Source organism: Hermetia illucens, chromosome 2 (genome assembly GCF_905115235.1).
Source record: "Hermetia illucens chromosome 2, iHerIll2.2.curated.20191125, whole genome shotgun sequence".
NCBI classification, from domain to species: domain Eukaryota; kingdom Metazoa; phylum Arthropoda; class Insecta; order Diptera; family Stratiomyidae; genus Hermetia; species Hermetia illucens.
Window position 1 is genome coordinate 55,027,207 of NC_051850.1, and position 19,577 is coordinate 55,046,783.

At 41.9% G+C, this 19,577-nt stretch overlaps 1 protein-coding gene across 3 annotated transcripts in view; it reads left to right on the forward strand.

Annotated features, from left to right (window-relative positions):
• Window positions 1–19,577, forward strand: part of LOC119648066 — a 47,775-nt gene that overhangs the window by 20,411 nt on the left and 7,787 nt on the right. The window contains exons 2-10 of one of the 3 annotated variants that reach the window (XM_038049540.1): window positions 5,378–6,074; window positions 6,105–8,617; window positions 8,673–9,718; window positions 17,326–17,648; window positions 17,767–17,821; window positions 17,880–18,316; window positions 18,389–18,612; window positions 18,669–19,189; window positions 19,242–19,398. In XM_038049540.1, the coding sequence (XP_037905468.1) occupies window positions 5,378–6,074; window positions 6,105–8,617; window positions 8,673–9,718; window positions 17,326–17,648; window positions 17,767–17,821; window positions 17,880–18,316; window positions 18,389–18,612; window positions 18,669–19,189; window positions 19,242–19,398 (5,973 nt within the window). Of the gene's footprint in view, window positions 1–5,377; window positions 8,618–8,672; window positions 9,719–17,325; window positions 17,649–17,766; window positions 17,822–17,879; window positions 18,317–18,388; window positions 18,613–18,668; window positions 19,190–19,241; window positions 19,399–19,577 lie in introns of all 3 variants that reach the window. The other 2 variants (XM_038049538.1, XM_038049539.1) reach the window with 2 other exon arrangements.

Here is a 19,577-nt window from a genome sequence, read left to right on the forward strand (position 1 = left end):
TTAAGCAGAAATCATCTTAGTCATCAACGCCTTTGAGCGAAACAAAGCCACCGGTTTTAACGGTTTTCCTGCACAATTTTCAATTGGAGTCTCTGCAGTTTCTACAGAATTGGAGGAGGAGTGGAGAAGAAGAGAATGATCGTAGGTTCCAAAAAAAAACAATCGTCTTAAATGCGAAAATTAGAGGATTTTGTGCGCTGTCTGCTGTCATCGAGAGCAGAGCCTTCCTAAGATGGAGTGATGGCGTAGGTCAGGACGCCAGACAGCTTTCAGGGATATCGAATTGGTGGACCTCGGCGCAAAACCGGAATGCCTGGAGTTCCTTATTAAGTCAGGCCTAGACCGGATACCGGTTGTTGTGCCGTTGATGATGATGATGAAACTTGAAAAAATTGCCAGTGGTCAAAGATTTCCAACAATGAAGAAGTAATGTCGCCTGTTAACGGCAATTTTGAGGAGTAAGTGCGTTCGTATTATAAAAAGGGTCTGGAACTTATTGAACATTGCGGTTCACTGTTGACTTTCCTGATCGGACTATCCAAGGATCGTCGCCTGTTCTTAAGTCATTATTATTTGCGGCATGGTACATATTACCCTGCACTCCCCGAGATTTGCCGTGGTACCAGAAGTCTAGCGCATTATGTTCACATTTACTCGCAGCAGCAGTAAGTGCCTGTCCTTGTGCTCGTCAATTCACTTCCAAGTTTGAACAGTCAACTAGATTTTATGAAGCACCTTCCAGTATTGGCTAATAACTTGATATGCGGCCAGAGAAAAGGCACTTATGAACGCGACCCAATGCTCATCAATATTCCGGGAATTAAATAGAATGTCCCATCAGAGTGGTAAGTTTCCCAGTACCGGATGACATCCAGATCACAAAGGCGAACGATTTTGGGACGGAATTCTCGATCCTGTGTCCTGAAAACTGAAGGGTTAGAGCACTAGGCTGTCGTACGGGAAGGTGCGGTTCTTATCTCACTAGTGGCAGTGGAAATTGTATCGTGATTTGACGTCGGATACCAGTCGACTCAGCTGTGAATGAGTACCTGAGTCGAATCAGGATAATAATTTCGTGCGAGCGCAATGCTGACCACATTGCCTCCTATGGGGTACTGTAATCCTGTAGTATACCGTTACGGTCTTGAATGAAGTGTTCTAACACACTTCAAGGCCTAATCCAATTGGATTATTGCGCCAACGGCTATTATTATTATTCTCGATCCTTGCGAATAGATTCGGACGTAACACTCAAGTGAAGGCAAGTAGCCATCAAGTGATGATCTCGGTCGAGGCTGATGTCAGCGCTTCTTTTTTGCACACATCCAGAAGACAATCCCTAAATCTATCACTGATTACAATTTAGTCGATCTGACTAGATATACGTAGCCGGTCAGTTTAAATACGACACATGCTTGTCGGGTACAGCATTATGTCTTACCATTCGAAATATAAATTCTCTAATACACTAATAAATGTCTTTAGAATCATTTTCAAGCACGTTGAACATAAAGTACGTTAGTACAGCGTCCTTTGATATTGAGGGAAGACGTACATTTACCGTGGAAGTTAATCGAAATCAAAATTTTCTATTCCTTCTTCATTTCTTTAGGGAAAATTATTGACATTGAATTAAAATCGAAATACCGTAAAGCTTGCGAGTACTGGGAAAATAAATTAGATGCTGAGTATGAAGAATGGCTCGAAATTCATTTTAACCAATGTCAGTAAATTCTCAAAAAATAATAATACAACACTATTAACTTTATTTGAGCAGATATCGTAATGCGGAGAATTTAGAGGCCTAGACACCAAGTTCATGGCCTACCATGATTTTTTCAGATATTTTCGTTGGGTAGTTTCTGAGAATGTTTCCTTAAAGTAATTGACTTTTTCGGGTCTCTGCATCCCTCGCCTTTGTAACCAATGTTAAAACTAATATCTACTTTAAAACTACTAATCGAGATGTTTTATTTGATATTCCACATGACCATATTCGGTGAAAGAAATTTGCATCCATTTTTTGGGAAAATTGGGAGTTAAGATCAATATTCAGGAATGTAATTCATTACATGTGTGGGGGGTTCACAGTTTCTATCTTCTCACGTGTCAATCGGTGCAGTCGTTTCTGAGAAAAGTGGGTGTGACAGACAGACAGACAGTAAACGGATTTTAATAAGGCTTAGTTTTCATCAAAACCTTAATGAATATTCATAAAAAATCCCTTATGTACGAGGGCGGTCCGATAAGTACTTAGCTTATAAAAGAAAAACGAAAATTTTGGAAACGTAGTGATTTACTTCTGGACGTAGTCTCCTCTTAGGTTGATACACTTCACCCAGCGATAATTCAACTTCGTTAACCCGTCTGAAAAATACATTTTCTCAAGATCTGCAAAGTAAGACCTTGACGACGGAAGAGGAGTGAGCACTTTTTTCGCCAAATGGGCCTTTTTTCTGCAATTCGTTGTCGAATCGAGCCAATAATTTGACATAGTAGAGCCCTGTGACTGTTTTCCCCTTCTCCAGGTAGTCGATGCAGATCACACCTTGTGAATCGCAGAAACCGGTGGCCATCACATTTCCAGCCGATAGGACAGTCTTCGCCTTTTTCGGAGCATGTTCGCCAGATGAAGTTCACTGTTTCACTGTTTCCTTTGGACCAGTAGAGCCATGTTTCGCCGACGGGCACGAATTGCAAAATTTCATGCAGGACGTGCCACACGCGGTCCTTTGAAATGCTTACTATCTCCGTTATCCCGCGCATCTTCAATCAGCGGTCTGGCATACGTGCATGTCTTTTTTTTGTCACGTTACCATCCGTAGTAACGGGTTTTGTGGCGCCTGGGCGGGGCTCATCGTGCGACGTTGAAACTTGTTACACCAATTTTTTTACGGGCCCCATCGCAGGAGCAGAGCCACCGTACACTGCATCCAAGCGCTCTTTGATTTCGCTGCGCGATTTCCCTCCCAAAAGTAAAAATCGAATCACCGGCGGATATTGCTCTTTCTGTATTTTTCAAAAATCCGCAGACACGCTCGCTTTTATACGCCGTCAAAATTAACCTATGAGTTCGATTCGGCTGGAATTTGGTAATACCCGTCTACGAGAAATTACTTCACGATAGTGAATTTTTCTTACGATAGTGGCGCCATCGGGCGGTGATTTTTTGGGTGGGGTATGTGAGAGCATTTACGCATAGAGTGTTGCACTACTGTAACGGTACGTCGTCGGACTACTAACTAAACACCTCTTCATCGTCAGGAAGCTAGCCTGGCATCGTTTTTTACTACTTCGGGCTTATCCCCGAACATGATCGCCTTGCGGAGCCTTCAAATCGGAATTTTTTTCACCAACGGGGGAGGGGAGAGGAGGAAGGGAACTGTTAGTTCAAATAACTCCCTACCATTCGGCTCCTCCACCGATCGAGCTCTATCTTCGTTGCAACGGGAAAAACCCGAACATAATGAGCAACACGGCTCCATCTGTCAGCGCTCCTCAACCTCTCCTCGACAATGTTGTTTGGAGAGCGATACCGAGTGTTTAAATAGAGCTGCTGACGAATCTCATCCCACGATCCACAAGAAAAAAAAAGTGTGATAGGCATCGTCCACAACTCCATTGCAAAACACACAATCCGGAGAACGTGCCTTTCCAATCTTGTGCAGATAAGACTGAAATCTTCCATGCCTACTTAAGAACTGGGTAAGGAAATAGTTAAGTCTCACCATGCTTCCAATTCAGCCTCGCACCTGTTGCCAATGAGCCGCGCAGTCGGTCTGCCTCTAGTTTCATTTTACCAAGAGAGTTGATTCAGCGCGAGGTACTTTACCGCTAGTTTTGACTCGATTATCGACTCGCTGAATGATATGGGACGCAGGGTAGGATTTCTCTTTTTAGTCCGGATGACTACTTCGGTTTTTTCCAGTGCAAGGTTGAAACCATGAGTAGTCATCCATCCGCTTGCCCGTCGCATCAATATGCCGATTCTGCTTTGCGCCTGTTCGACAGCAACAAGCGTCACGACATCATCTGCATAACCGATCAGGCGCGTCTCTTCTGGCACGTCATAGGTGGCGTCCCAGGAGTCCGGCCCTAGGATGAATCTCTGTGCTACCTCCGACATGACCTCCATCCTCCTCTGATCCTCTAGCGCTTCATAGAGCAGGGAGCGGTTCCTCAGATAATCCCTCAATATCCGTAAGAGATAGTTTGGCACATGGAAAGTATTGTCTAGTGTGCCTAGAATGTTTTTCCATCTTACGGAATTAAAGGCGTTTCTGACGTCAAGCGTGTTGCAGAAAGGGCTGCTGGGCAGCCATTTTATAATATTTTTTTTTATAATCAATTTTGTAATTAAAACTTCTAAACATGCTTAAGAACACTCTTAAAAAGAATAATCCATTTACTTTTCCTTCCACTTAAAAAAAATCGCAAAAAATCTTAAATTTTCGCTCTCTATTGTGGTGTAAGCCCTTAAACCCAACTGACCTTATAATATAATAATAATAATAATCGTTGGCACAACAATCCATATTGGATCAGGGCCTTGAAGTGTGTTAGAGTACTTCATTCAAGACCGTAACGGTACACTACAGTTGACTGTAGGAGACAATGTGGTCAGCATTGCGCTCGCCCGAGATTATTACCCTGATTTGACTCAGGTACTCATTCACAGCTGAGTCGACTGGTATTCGACGTCAAATCACGATACAAATCCCACTGCCACCAGCGAGATTTGAACCGCGACCTTCCGTACGACAGCCTTGCGCTCTAACCACTCAGCTATCCGGACAACTGACCTTATGGCAGACTTTATGCTCGAACGGTGTACCGTCTCTGATGAGGCGCTGCAAAGAGCCAGAAACATTTCACCATTATCATTACGGTCTTCGAGACCGTGTTTCCTCATGGCATGTTAGAGTAAGCCCTTGGCATTCACATCACCCATCACGATCGCAATTTCACCTTTAGGAAGCATCTCATGGGTTGCACTCAATCCATTCATCCGCCTTTGAAGCATTGCACCAAAGCATATTAAGATTCGAGATTTGCAGATAACTAGTACGCACACAACCCAGGGCTGCAATATAATCTGCAAACAAGGGTAGATTCTGGACAGAATCTTATAGTTCTTCTTGCATCGTTTGACTACTAATACCCATGGTCGTAGGGAGAAAAAACCGAGGCCCATGTGAGAATCATCCCTTCCCCTCCAGAGATTACTTATATAATTTGTAACTATCACAGCACTATTCTCTAAATTCGATGAGCCTCCTTCGCTGATAATATGAAGCTTTATTTATACACTTGCCATATTCCTTTTTGTTCAACATTTTTCAATTCAATTTAATTTATTTTTTAATTATATTTTCAGAGCCTGTAAACTCACCACAAGCTATCAACGGTCAACCCTTAGCCAACTCTAGCCCGAAGCCATCAGCAAATACTGCTAAATCTTCTACCATAAAAAAACTACAGATTGTTAAACATGGAGGCAGTAAACCTTGTAAAAACGCTAATCCGAAAATTGAGGTAGATTCGAAGGGGACCGATGAACAAAAAGAAGTCGCAACATCAAAGCTTACATCTGCAGAAATTAAATTGCTTTTAAGAAAAAGAGTTCAAGCTCGCGGTGCAGCTAGGCAAGAATCAGCACAAACGGTAAAGACAGTGTCCTGCGGCGATTCTGCGAATAATATAAAAAACAACAAAGTAGATTGCAGTGTAAGTGACAATAAGAGGCCGAAAATAGACACAATCCATCGGAGAAGGAAGAAATCTGAGCAAGTACAGAAAGAAGAGTCTGTTGCAACTGATGCATTCTGCGGATTTACAAAGGAAGAGATTTCCGAAGGAGATGATATTTTAAAGCGGCTCTGTGATGCAATACGAAAGTTCGAATCAAACAATGTGAAGAAAATTCCATCTTTCGTGCATTTAAAAACGTATCTCAATAAAAGAAAAACAGGTCAAGCCAAAGATTTATTGCCGAGGACCCGGAGGGACAGTGAAATTCAACCAAAACCTGAAAATCAGGCCCAAACCCTACCGAGCCCGTTCGAACATACTTCATTCGGAAACAATTCAGCTGTTGATACTACAGGAACCGTCTGCGCGATTCCTTCTATACCTGTTACTTTGGCTAGTGTCATAACAGTTCCGCCTGCTTTAAGAAGTTTAGAAGATTTCCCGCCTCCTAACGCGGAAAATGAACTAATATCGGCGAATCCAGTAGAGTCAAATTCTGTTGATTCAGTTTCCGCCGATTTACGAAGCTTAGAAGGTGTTTCGTCTGTTAACGTAGATAATGGTGTGATACCGGAAGACCCAGTAGAGCCCAATTCTGTTGATTCTGAATTACGATCAGAAGAGGATCACAACATTCAAATAGAAGAGACAGAAGACATAGATATTATTCAAGTGAAAACTGTTGAGGAAAACCCCGTTCGAGTGCCTACTGAGCAAAGTAAACAAGTCCTTTTGCCTTCCTTGCCAATAAAAGAGAGCTTGTTGCAGCCAACCAATTTGGATTTTGGAAAAGTGAGAAACACTGCCATTGACGCTGGCTCTACATTGACTGTTGGTTCACAAACTGACGAGTTGATTTTAAGTGAAAGTTCGCAACAAACGGAAGACGCCGAACCAAAACCAATACTATCCAACCTGAGCACCCCAAAATCCACAAATAAAGGAATTATTATACTTGATCAACAAATTTTCAAATCTGGAACTCCTTTACCTGCGTCTTTACTTGGTCCTGACTTCGTAATAGACGGAAGTTTTCCCGGTAATAGTTTTAAAAAGGAAAAAAGTCCCCCGAAGCCCTCAGTTTCAAAGGACCGTACAATATTGGTTAAATTATTGAGTGAAGATACTCAGTCAGAAGAAATCAAAATTGAGATAGTCGATCCTCTCCTCGTTGAGCGACCGGAGAAAACGATGGATCCAATAAGAAACATCTGTAAATCTTATATGAGGAAAATGCTGAAGTCAACTGGCATAAAACAAATCAAAATAAATCCTTCACAAGCGAATGCGAAATCAACGGTATTGTCAAACTCGGAAGCCGATGGGATTGCTAGTCATAGTGGGGTTGTAGATGAGACCGAAACAAATCAATTGTTGGTTCCCAAACAAGAGGTCGAAACAGCGGAAAGTGAAAACTACACAATTATTGTGGATTCGAATCAGTATGAAGAGTTCATTAATCAAACACCTGATCAAGGTAACGAAAATCCCCCGCAAATTGAATCAAATGAAACGGTGGACCATGGAAACTTTTCTGCGAATGATTTCCAATCTAACGAACCTTTGGATGCTGTCGAATACATTCTGAATTGTACCCAAAACGACATGACGAACTCCATGCAATTCGAAGGTGAAGAAGATTTTGAAGATGTTAACTGGGACGATGACGATATTGATGAGTCGGACGATGACAATGCTACCCCCAATACTCAAGTGGTGAACGGAGTGATTGGCCAAGAGTACAATCAACAAGTTTTACTTCCGAACAGTACTAATGAAAATCTCGTATATGCCACGGATCCAAATATAGTTAGTATGATAGAACAGGCTGAAATCACTTTCGCTGTGGACGTCAAACCTTCAGTTGAGACAATTAGTTTCGCAAACGTTGGTGATGCTCAGGAAGCAAAAAATATGCTATTGCAAAATTCTATGGTTTCACCTGTACCTGTCCCCGTAATTAAGACTGAAAAAGACTTGCAATCAGAGCCTCCAATCTGTATACAGCCAACCAGTTTAAATCAAACTCCGGTAGTTGTTGATCACTCTATTGGCACAGATCAAGCGACTGGCGAGGAAAAGAATCTCAACGGTCCACCGAAGAAGCGAAAGCGTACAATCCTGCACTATACAAATGTTGTAAAAGCTCCTGTTGATGAGATAACGGAGAGAATTAAACAGCGTATGATTGATAAGGGTAGAAAGCTGAATGATACAAAGGAGTCTGCCCCTTTGGAAGAAAATGAAAAAGCCAACAAAAATGATTCAGTGGAATCAACATTAAGTAAAACAGGAGAAAATGAGCAAATTACGGAGCCAGAATCAATTCCATCTTTGCCTACTGATTCGAATAAAGAAAGCAAACAAGTTCGACCGGTCCCTGGGAGGCGTTCCAAAGTAATTCCAATAATGCGCGGCCGCCCTCGTGCGTTAAAGTCGACAGCCAGCGCTAATACTTCAGAAACACAGACGTCCACTGTACCTACATCAAATAATAGCCAACAAAAAGTGGAAAACATAGATTTGATTCCAAAAAACGGTTCGGGTTCAGCAGGAACTGATTCGATTACAACCGAGCCTGCTGATACAATTTCGAGTACAGGGACTGAGAAATCATGTGAAGAAGTCGCTGAAAATATAGACAACATTAATCAAGATGCTGTAGTAAATACGATAACAACGGATAGCTGCATTGATACAACAGGAGACAACAGTTCATCAAATCAATTGGTTCAATATCAGAGTGAACATCAAACTGTTGTGAATAATGACACGCATGCTGAAATCCTCGAGGCAGCTCAAATTAAGGTCGAAAAAGGTAGCGCCGGGAAATTTCCTATGCCAGTAACATCTGAAGTTTTTCAGGGTGAGTTATGAACTTTTTAAAAATGTTTGTTGTTCTAAATCAAATTTGTTTTCAGCAGGCGACCTTGTTGAAGTATATACAGAGTCTGAAACCGCTAATGAAACTGATGTAGCTTTGAATGTGAATTCAGAGACTATACCCGAAATTGATAATGAAGGCGCTGTGGCCAATGAACTTGAGAGAAAGTCAAGTAGAGTTCGTAAGCCTAAAAATAATGGTGATTTTGTGATCACTGATTCGAAAAATACTCGCAAGGGAACTAAAAAATTATCGAGTACAGATGAGGCGGCTCCAATTAATACTACAACGGGTGTTCGTGAGTCAGATATGCATCCAGGAAATTCTACTGACAGTATAATTTTAAAGCCTCTGAAATCACGTCGGAAGAACACGATACCTGAAATTGACAAGCTAGTGAGGAAACGACAAAAGCTTGATGCCGAACAAGTAGTAGGCGAGCCTAACCAAACCGAGTCAGTTACAACTACAGACGAAAGAGTGGAAACTTCTCCTCAAAGCACGCCGCCAATCAGAAGAGTGGGGCGACCACCTAAGATTAAACGAAATATCAATAAAGATCGAGGATTACAAAGAGGAATTGAACAGTATTTCTCTTCAACTCCGACTCTGAAACCTACTGAAGATGGTGAACAATATGCTGAAATTACAACACCAGAAACATCACAGAATTTATCACAACCATTGCAAAACCATCGAACTCCATCAAAACCAACAGTAAAAAGACGTGGAAGACCTCCCAAAAACCGACCAGTTGAATCAACTTCGATTTCCGTTCTAGACGATTCTGCTGCCTCCATCAATTCGGAGCAAGATGACGGCAGGAAAAAAAAGACTGGCGCCAATGATTATACCATTGACCCCAGAATTATTTTGGCTAAGAGTCGCAATGACTTGACATGCGAAATATCAGTGGAAGATGAAATGTTTGGGGCACACAAAATTAAGAAGGAACCTCAGGTTGATCGACGGGGTATGGTCCAGTGTGGGGCATGTAAGGAGCTTATGGCTGAGGGACGATTTGTTAAACATTTACCGGAACATTACGGTGTAGGATGGCGAGAAGGGCTGGATCCCCCGATTGTAAGTTTTTCGTAATTCTTTTTTCATGTAGTTTTAACTGTTGTAAATATGGTAGGCATTGAAAATATTAGTTTCATTTTGAAAAGATACTTCAATTGTAAATATTTTTTCTCACTGTAATGATTGAATTTAACCTCTTTGTATAACTTTGAATTGAAGGCGTGAATAAGTCGATGAATACATGAGATTTTTGCTATTGGCTTGGAAAAAATAAAACACTATTAAATTTATATTAATTTTTGAATATTCTAATGCGTATTTGGCGCTTCCATTTCAAATTGATAAGGGCCACTGATTCAGTAAGATGTAATTAATCATGGAATGCTGGTTGAATGACCAAGCCGAGTTTATTTTTATCAATCAGTGCCGAATAGTGAACTTGCAGGTTCGTTTCAAGTTAAGGACAACTATGCCAAAGTGTTCTTCAAAAGCGTATATCCCGTTTAGACCCGGGATCGGCTCCTCTCAATCGATGCTTGGTCATAGGCCTGAAATGGGTGGAGCCGAGAAGCTCTCAAATCATTATCTAGCGTATGAAGTCGTTGTTGGTCCGGTCGTTTCCTATCGACTTCGATGTCGATATCAATATAAAAGCGGCCATACAATCCATAGTTCATTTCGTCTCTTAGTCAGAAAACACCATGTAGTTCTCGCCAGCGCGTATTATTTGTCCATACTATCGAATACATCTTTCGCATTTCAATCGCGGATGTTCTTAATTTGGTTCAGGGTGACTTACATCGTGGGTCCAAAGTAACATCTTTGTCCCCACTACCGCAAGGCGCCGATCATTGTCTTTTGGATATGAGACGTTCGTTGATGCGATCACAAAGATTGTCAGATGCGAAACGCTACTTTATCCAAGTCCAAGTTCAAATAACGGCAAACCCGCCCCGCCTATAACTTTTACAACCATTGGAAGTAATATTATTAACCTCAAGGGAGATCAAGATACCGGAGCGGTACAAGACCAGCTTTCAACAATTGGCCTGTCGGGTCGGATTTTTAAGTCGTATTAATGCTCTGTTTCTTGAATTTCCTAACGGCACTAACTTTGGATCGTCCTCGAATGGCAATGTGACCGCATACCTTGCGTCCGATTCGCGTTCGACTATGCTCTCGTAAATTATCCCGCATTCATTTACGGCTGGCACCTTGTCTGGAGCGGTCTCTGAATCGAAGAATCGTTGTAGCACAGAATGGAATTCATCCGTGAATATGTTGGATACTAACGCCGTGGCTTCCGCTGACTAGATAGGAATCTTACCTGAAAGTACTCAGCCTAATTTTGTCTCTTGGACCATCAATGGATTTCCTTTCTTCATTCGTGGTTGAACAATTTCTTCAAATACTTCGACTCCCATTACCAAATCGATACCCGCCTTGACATTATACTTTGGGTCGGCTAGCTGCAGGATTCTTGTCCATCCCATTCCGGTCTCAGCCAGATTCTCATTTGACAAATATGTCGTTAACGACTGTTGTACATAGGCCTCAATCGTTATTTCGAATGTCGACGGAAAGTTAGGTCTTATGCTGACCTCGACAGCTTTCTGAAACGTCGCCGCTTGGACGCCACCTATCTCTGATATCGATGCCAATACATTCTTTACGGTCTGTTAACGCATCCAAGGCGATGAACGATGTCTCGGATCCAGGGTTAATCGATGCTCTTAGAACTAAAGACTTGACCGTTTGGCTTGTTGCTCTTACCAGAGCAGTTGCTGGTATTACTGATGTCGTGCCTGATTTTCCCATCGACTGGCAGGCTGAGTTCGCACTTACTGCCTTTTTAAGGTGTAGTATGATATGGTGTTCTTTGTTGCACTCCAAACGCCGAACTTTGCTTTTGCACTTCCGTGTGCCACTGTGTGATAAACAATTCCAGCATACTTTGGACTGCTGTCGCTTCTTTCCTCAACTGCCAGTTTTCTGAATTCGTCACAAGAAAACATCGAAGGTTTTCCATGGCAATATATGCAGCCCCTTTTCGTTTGTGCCGCAAAAGCTTTTTTCTTCGGAGGCTGAATTGGAGAATGCTGGGCTTGGATGGACATAAGCAGCTTATATCTCTTCAGGAGGAAATCGCATAACTTGCCCACAGGAGGCAGCTCTTTGCTACCTTCGATGTATTCTTTAAAACAGCGAAGCATGTCGCTATCGAATTTCCGCATTATTATTCGAATTATCATGAGGTCCCAGTGAGAGATCGTGTACGCTAGGTTGCTTAACCCAGCCAAGCAATTCCGAATTCTGCTGTACATATCTATTACGTTGTTAGCAGATTTGTACCCGAGTTTTTTCACGTCGAGGATCCCACATTTTCGGCGCTCCCTCGCAGATCCATAGGGGAAGTACCTCTTTCGTTCTCCGATACTGATTTACATGCCTGGGATTGATTGTTATCGATCATGTTCCTAATTGTCCCAAACTTTGTCTCCACTTCCCCTTGTACATTGAAGTACGAGCTATCCGCTTTAAGCAGACCAAGTAGTTTGCGATGATTCACTCGGAACATGGCTTCAAGGCTTCTAACTTTTCCAGTTTCCTAACCGGGTATTCCTCAGACTTCCGCGATGCTCCATCCTTCCTTTCGAAAAGAATTATCGAAAGTCTCCAGTTGCTTGGAAATCTCTGTCTGGTCTTTTAAGTTTGGTTTTGGCCATGTTTTAAAATGTATTAATTGGAAACAATTGAATGAAATTGGGATGATAAAGGAATTTGATGTTTCTAAGGAAATGAAATTGTACTAGGGTTATATCGTATAACGCTATTTACAATCCGGCTCGACGGACCAATTGAAGGCCCAGAAGACAAAATTAGGCTGGCTACTTTCAGGTAAGGTTCCTATTCAGTTAGGGGAAGCCACGAAGTTAGTATCCAACATATCCACGGCTGAATTCCATTCTGTCCTACAACCATTCTTCGATTCGGAGACCGCTCCAGATGAGATGTATTTATTTTTGTATTGGATTATACATGCTATATGCATAAACAAAATTGTTGCTAACCATAATTTACATTGAGCAAAAAGGAGGAACAATCTAATTAATTTGGCAATTGGCTTGGACATCATAAATATTAGGCACCCTATATTTTATGTCTTTTTCTTGTTTATTGTAAAAAATTAAACTCTTTTTGGTTTAATCAATTGCGCTGTATAATTCATACAATATTATTAATATTTTCTTGGTCCGCCCTTGGCCTTTATTACAGCAGCTGTCATTTATGGTATACTCCTATATTAGCTTCGCAAATTTCTGAGCCCATGTGGCGTTCCATTCATGGATTTAAAACGTTTTTGAGCGCTGTTTTGGATGTAATGTCATGCTCCCTTTATGCTCTAGAGTGCCCCAAAGATTTCGATGGAGTTCACGTCTGGGGGCTGGGTCGGCCAATCTAACAAAACAATGTTATTCTCCTAGACCAACCCATTGCGGTAGCTGATTTGTAATAGGGTGAATTAACTCGTTAGAATTGAACTCCATTCAAGTGGGTGTTACCGGAAACACCACAACACATTTTCACTGTTTATCCGACATTCACAAAAGAACATTTCCCCGATGCCGCTAACATCCATACATGTTAACATTATAAAACTGTTTTCTCCATGCATAGCAGTGACGGTCTCACAATCCAGATCCAGAGAGCACATAACATTTCTCCAATTTTCCGCTGTGCAATGTTCCAAGCGATTCTACGGTTTTTCTGATTCTATAATCATTAAGATCCAGTTCGGCAAGTCTCTTTCTTGCGGTGCGAGCCTAATAACCATTCTATTTTTGGCAGATCCCAGGCAACCTCAGAGAATTTCTTTAAGATGATTAACAGGTTCGGCAACGAAAAAGGAATAACGATTTGCGCATTTTCTCATGGAACGTGCGCTCCTTGTACAGAGATGGAGCTGCCAAGCAGCTGGCCGATACCCTGTCCCAATATAGGGCTGATGTAAAGGCATTGCAAGAGATGCGTTGGACAGGGACCGACTTCCTGGAGAAGAGTCACTACATCATATATTATAGCGGCCATCGTAGTAGGTTTCTTAGTCAGCCAAAAAATGAAACCTGCTGTTATCGGCTTTGAAAATATAAGCGAGTGGTTATGCACGCTGCGCTTGCGAGGAGGGAGGAGACTGCAGAGTCGGAGAAGGATATCTTCTATCAGGCGGTAGAACGAATTCTCGAAGCCTGTCCCAGATATGATATCAAAATCATACTTGGGGATTTTAACAACGAAGTAGGGACGGAGCCTGTATTCAGGCGATACGTTGCTTACATCAAAATACAAAGGATAACGGACTGCGGATTATTCAGTTAACAGTGTCACACGAAATGGTTGTTGGAAGTACCTGGTTTGCGCGGAAAGCGGTCCACAAATAAACGTGGGCTTCTCACCACTTTCAACCAAAATGACCACGTGCTGATCGAACGCCGCCACCTCTCAGCTTTGATGAATGTCAGAACATATAGGAAGGCCAATATAGACTCGAATTACTATCTGTTGGCATGGTGCTACGTGCCCGAATAACAACACCAACCAGAATCCCCTCTGACAATCAGGTGAGAGTTAACACTGAAGCCATCCACAACACCTATAAGAGGGAAATGGATGCCGCAATAGCCGCAGTCAACAGAGATCCTGGAGATGAAGCATCAACAAATGATCTTCACAATCACCTGAAGAATGTTATCATTGATACGGCCACAAACATACTTGGTCCCAGCCGCAAAAGGAGTCGGAACGGCTGGTTTGACGATGAATGTAAGCTAGCAACGGAATGGAAGAATGCCGCATACCGAGTAATGTTGCATTCTCAAAGAACGCGGGCACGCGCAGAGACTTATCACGAACTCCGTCCAGCGGAGAAGTGACTTCACAGACGGAAAAAGGAAGCCTGGGAGAACCAACAAGTCTGTGAACTAGAAAAGTACAGGGAGCAACCGCACTAGGCCAGGAAGTTTTACCAACAAGTCAGCAGGATGAAGCCTTATACACCTCGATGCTCACCCTGCCGAGACAAAGAGAGAAATCTGATTTCCGACAGAATGGGCATATTGGAGCGATGGGTTGGGTACTTTGGCGAGCTACTGTACAACCAGAATATCGGCGAATTGGAGGTTCCGCCAATTGAAGACGACGGACAAATACTGCCACCACCAAGTATAGGAGAAACAGTCCGTGCAATTCATTGGCTTAAAAATCATAAGTCGCCAGGAGCCGATGGAATTTCAGTCAAATTAATTTAATATGAAGGCGATCAGTTACACCAAGTGGTTCATCAACTTGTGTTCAAGGTATAGGACAGCGAATCAATGGCTGACGATTCGCAACGAGGCATTATTTGTCTCATACATAAAAGAGGAGATATTACACAGTGCAGCAATTATAGAGGTATCACGTTGATGAGTACCATCTATAAGATATTCTCCGCTATCTTGCTAGGCCGGATAGCCCCATACGCTCAGAACATCATTGGCCCATACCAAAGAGGCTTCACTGCAGGCAAATCAGTAACAGATCAGATTTTCTCTCTGCGGCAAGCGATGGAAAAACTGTTGGAATATGGACAGCAGTTGCACCATCTATTCATCGACTTTAAAGCCGCCTATGATAGCATAGCCAGGGTAAAACTGTACACAGCCATGAGAGAATTCGGTATCCCGACGAAACTAATAAGACTGACTAGGCTGACCCTGACCAATGTGCGAGGCCAGATAAAAGCAGCAGGATCACTCTCAAGACCATTCGACATCAACAACGGTTTACGAAAAGGGGATGCCCTATCATGCGTCCTCTTTAACCTGGCCCTCGAGAAAGTGATCCGTGATGCCGAGGTAAATGCAAGAGGTACGATCCTCTTTAAGTCCACCCAACTACTGACCTATGTTGACGATATTGACATCATGGGAAGAACGACCCGAGACGTACAAACTGCCTTCATCCAGATCGAGCAGGCGGCGCGAGATTTTGAGCTACACATCAATGAATGCAAGACAAAATATATGGTGCCAACGTCAGCACCGAAGACGAACCAACCAACAACATCAAACAGCACTGGTCAAACAGGACAATTTCTCCTATCTAGGGTCGAAAATCACAACCGATAACAGCTACGATAATGAAATCCGCGCACGGTTGTTGTCAGCCAACAGAGCCTATTTCAGCTTACAAAAACTGTTCCGCTCGAAACGTCTCACCATAGTGTCAAAGCTATTATTGCACAAAACAATGATCTTGCCAGTCCTCATGTGTTCCTCGGAGACCTGGGTTCTTAGTAAGAAAAATTGCGAATTCTTGGCCGCGTTCGAGAGAATTCTCCGAAGAATTTTTGGCCCCCTACATGAGGATGGACGATTTCGTAGCCTACATAACGACGAAATCTATGAGTGATACCATGACCGCGATGTTGTGGATAAAATCCTGCTCAATAGGTTACGGTGGGCGGGTCACTTAATCCGTATGGATGAGGATGATTCAGCCCGGAAAGTCTATAAGGGCAATATCTATGGTAGATGGCGTAAGTCAGGAGCGCCAGACAGCTTTTAGAGATATCAAATTGGTGGACCTCGGCGCAAAACTGGGATGTCTGGAGTTTCTTATTAAGGCAGGCCTAGACCGGATACCGGTTGTTGCGCCGTTGATGATGGTGATGAACAGGCCCGCAAGTAAGTTCCTTGTTTTGGTATGTCGCGTTTTCTACCCGCTTTTGATTTTGGTCTATTAGGGCGGCAGCCCGTCTCATTAAACGTTTTAATAGCAGATTGAACTGCCCATCGTGAACACTTCACTAACTTTGATATTTCAACGTGAGACTTCATGTTTCTCTAAAAAAAATGTATTTTTATTCGTTGTGCTATTGAAAGCTCATTTTACCAATGCTGTTCAATTTGGGTGCCCTGACTAATTGTCATTTCCACGATTTAAATTGACGTTACACATATTTTTCCCAAAGTGATTTTCGTCACAATAAGTTAATCTCAAAAAAGAGCATTATTTGCTCCACACACCTACTCTAGGCGTTTCAGTTAATGTAGCATTTTCCTCTACCTTTTCGTTTCTAAAAAGAGTGAAAGCATTTTTTGACTAAATTTTCGTAGAAGCAAAGTTATCTGATGGGACAATTTTTTAAAGGAAAATTTCAACAAAATGGACTGAGGCCAAAATGAATGAATTCAGCACAATGACATTGTTACCTCGAGCTGTGAAGTGCTAAATGATATACTGCATTAGCCAAGCGCGGCAGCCAGAGCATATACTTTCTTCACTTCATTCGTTTGTGGAGTAAAGGGAATCCTCACAGCTTTTTTGTGGTGTTATGTTTTATTTGTTTGATTTTCAGTGGGACTGTATTTCAGTTTCATTATTCTCACACTTGATGCTGGGCTGTGCAAGCGATAAACTTACAGCAGCGAGGAGGATGAACCATAGACACCTATGACCAAGCGGGATTCGAACCGGGGCAACAAGATCGAGAGGCTGACGCTCAACCAGCTCAGCCAACGAATCGTCGGGGGGAGAACTCCTAAATTTATATCTCCGTCCACAGTTCCCTTTTTTTCATAGTTGCTCGTTAATTTCTTCTTACAAAAATCTTTGCGTGTTTGCAGAATATGTCATCATACCGAGAAGTTCTGAATGCAATGATACAATATATGTATCGGCACAAAGTTACCTCATTCGAATGCAAATTTTGCCAAGGAGTTAAAAAGTCTGCTGCCGGATTTCTTGCGCATCTTTTTACATGCTTGTTAAGCAAAGAACAACTGGCCAAAATGATGGAGCCTTGTAAATTTTGTGAAAAAGCTTTCATACCTCATGCCTTGTGGACCCATCTGAAAATATGCAAAGAGAATCCAGATAACAGGAAGGAACTATTTGGGGAGGAAGAAGAACACTTTGCAGCAGAACCGAAGCGAAGATCAGCAATAAAGTGAGTATAATCTGTTTCGAGAGAAGATTTTTAGAAAGGTTTGAGTAGCTCAAATAGGTTTATGAATAAGGTGTGGGTTCATTAAAATTCCAATTTATAAATGGAAAATGTATTTCAGGGCGACTTCATCTTTTAAGGCAATGATTGATTCTGGTAAACTGACAGTTGACGATGTGAGTAAGATGAAAGATTTTCCACGAAGAATAGAGTTTACTACATCTTTGTTTACAGTTCGTCAAACCTTATCAACCACTTCGTGCCGGGGGGCTAATTATTCGCTGGAGAAGTGAATTGAAAAAACATGGAATTGCTAAATGTCCAGAAAAAACATGCAGTTACGAGTCAGAGACATTAGACGAATTGAAAGCACATTTTCGAAATTGTGAAAAGCTTCATCGTGGTGGTTTCTCCTGTGTTCGGTGTAATTTCTATAGCATGAATGAAGCCGATGTACGATCTCATGCTTCACTGAAGCACGAAAAGGAACTGAAAGGAGAAGTCACTGCTGAGCGTGAAAAGAAAGCAAAAGGAGAAGAAAACGATTTTTCAGCATCAAATTGTGAATCAGACAGCGAAGATGAAAGCAGTGAATCTGAGGTGGAGAAAAGACCTCCGGGAATACCGAATATTACGAAGGTGCGCGACTTTCTTAAAACAACAAAATCAATGTGAGTGCCAACCCACCTGTTTTCCGAGTTTCAACAGTATCGACATTTTTTATCTTTTAATATATGCTGCAGCTATGATGAGATCCACGCTGATGAAGCTTTATTCCCAAACTTATTGCCTTCTGAAATGACATTTTCTCGAAGACCGTTTGGCCACTTCCTACCTATTGTAAACAGCTCCATTAAGTACAATTTTATTTTCGACAAAAAAATACAAATCAACAAATCCGTTGGATCATCCAAATTGCCTGAGGAATGGTTTGAGCTAGAACAATTTGAAACGATGATGCTAAAAGGTAAAATAAACTTGAGAGAAATAATATTCAAGTGTATTAATCGAAGTGTTTTTCAGGCGAAACAATGACGTTCATTGGCGGACCAATAACTAATTGTGCTTGGGCCCCTAAGCCCAAGCAAAACATGGACAAATCCATTGAATATTTGGCTGTGTCTTTCAAACGAAGTTATACCGCTCATACGAAGCTATTGAAACCAGTTGAAGAAGATGCTCTGATTCTCATATATAAAATAGAAACGGCACTCAATGATAAGAGTGGCGAAATAAAGACTGAATTACAATATGGAGTGCAGTGCATTGGACCCATTAATCATTTTGTGTTTTTGCCAAGCGGTGGCTACGTACCCGAATTGAATCGACTCGGGCTGTTGGCCGTTAGCTCGGCAAAGTCTGACATTCATATATATTCATTGCCCCTCGAAGCAATTGACACAGACTGTGATAATACCGTTAATAAGAAAAGTTGTAATATATTAGATCTTAAGCCGAGTTTAATACTGCGAGTAGACTTAAGTAAAAATCTTAAAGAGGATGAGAGCTGTGTGACGCAATGTACGCGGCTGGTGTGGTCAGAGGTAAGATTTGGTATTGCTTCGTAGATCTTTGATAACCAGATATTTATTCCAGGTGAAAAATCACAACATTATTGTAGGTGGATATGCAAACGGGTTTGTGGGGCTGTGGGATATTCGCGAGGAGGACAATCTTACGAAATTCTGTAATGATGGAGTGCAGTGTTTTGTTCCAATATCTTTTTTCAATACGATAGGGCATGCTGTTACTGGTAAGTACGATATTCAATATTGATTTTTAGTCTAGGTCTTGGTAAGCTACAATATTATTGTGTGTATCAAGGAGGTGTACGCCCATGAGTATTGGCAAAAGAAGCAAATTTTTAAGATAATTTAGTTTATTGGCTAAAAGTTTTATTAAACTAACACAAATACTGGTGCCTCGGAAATC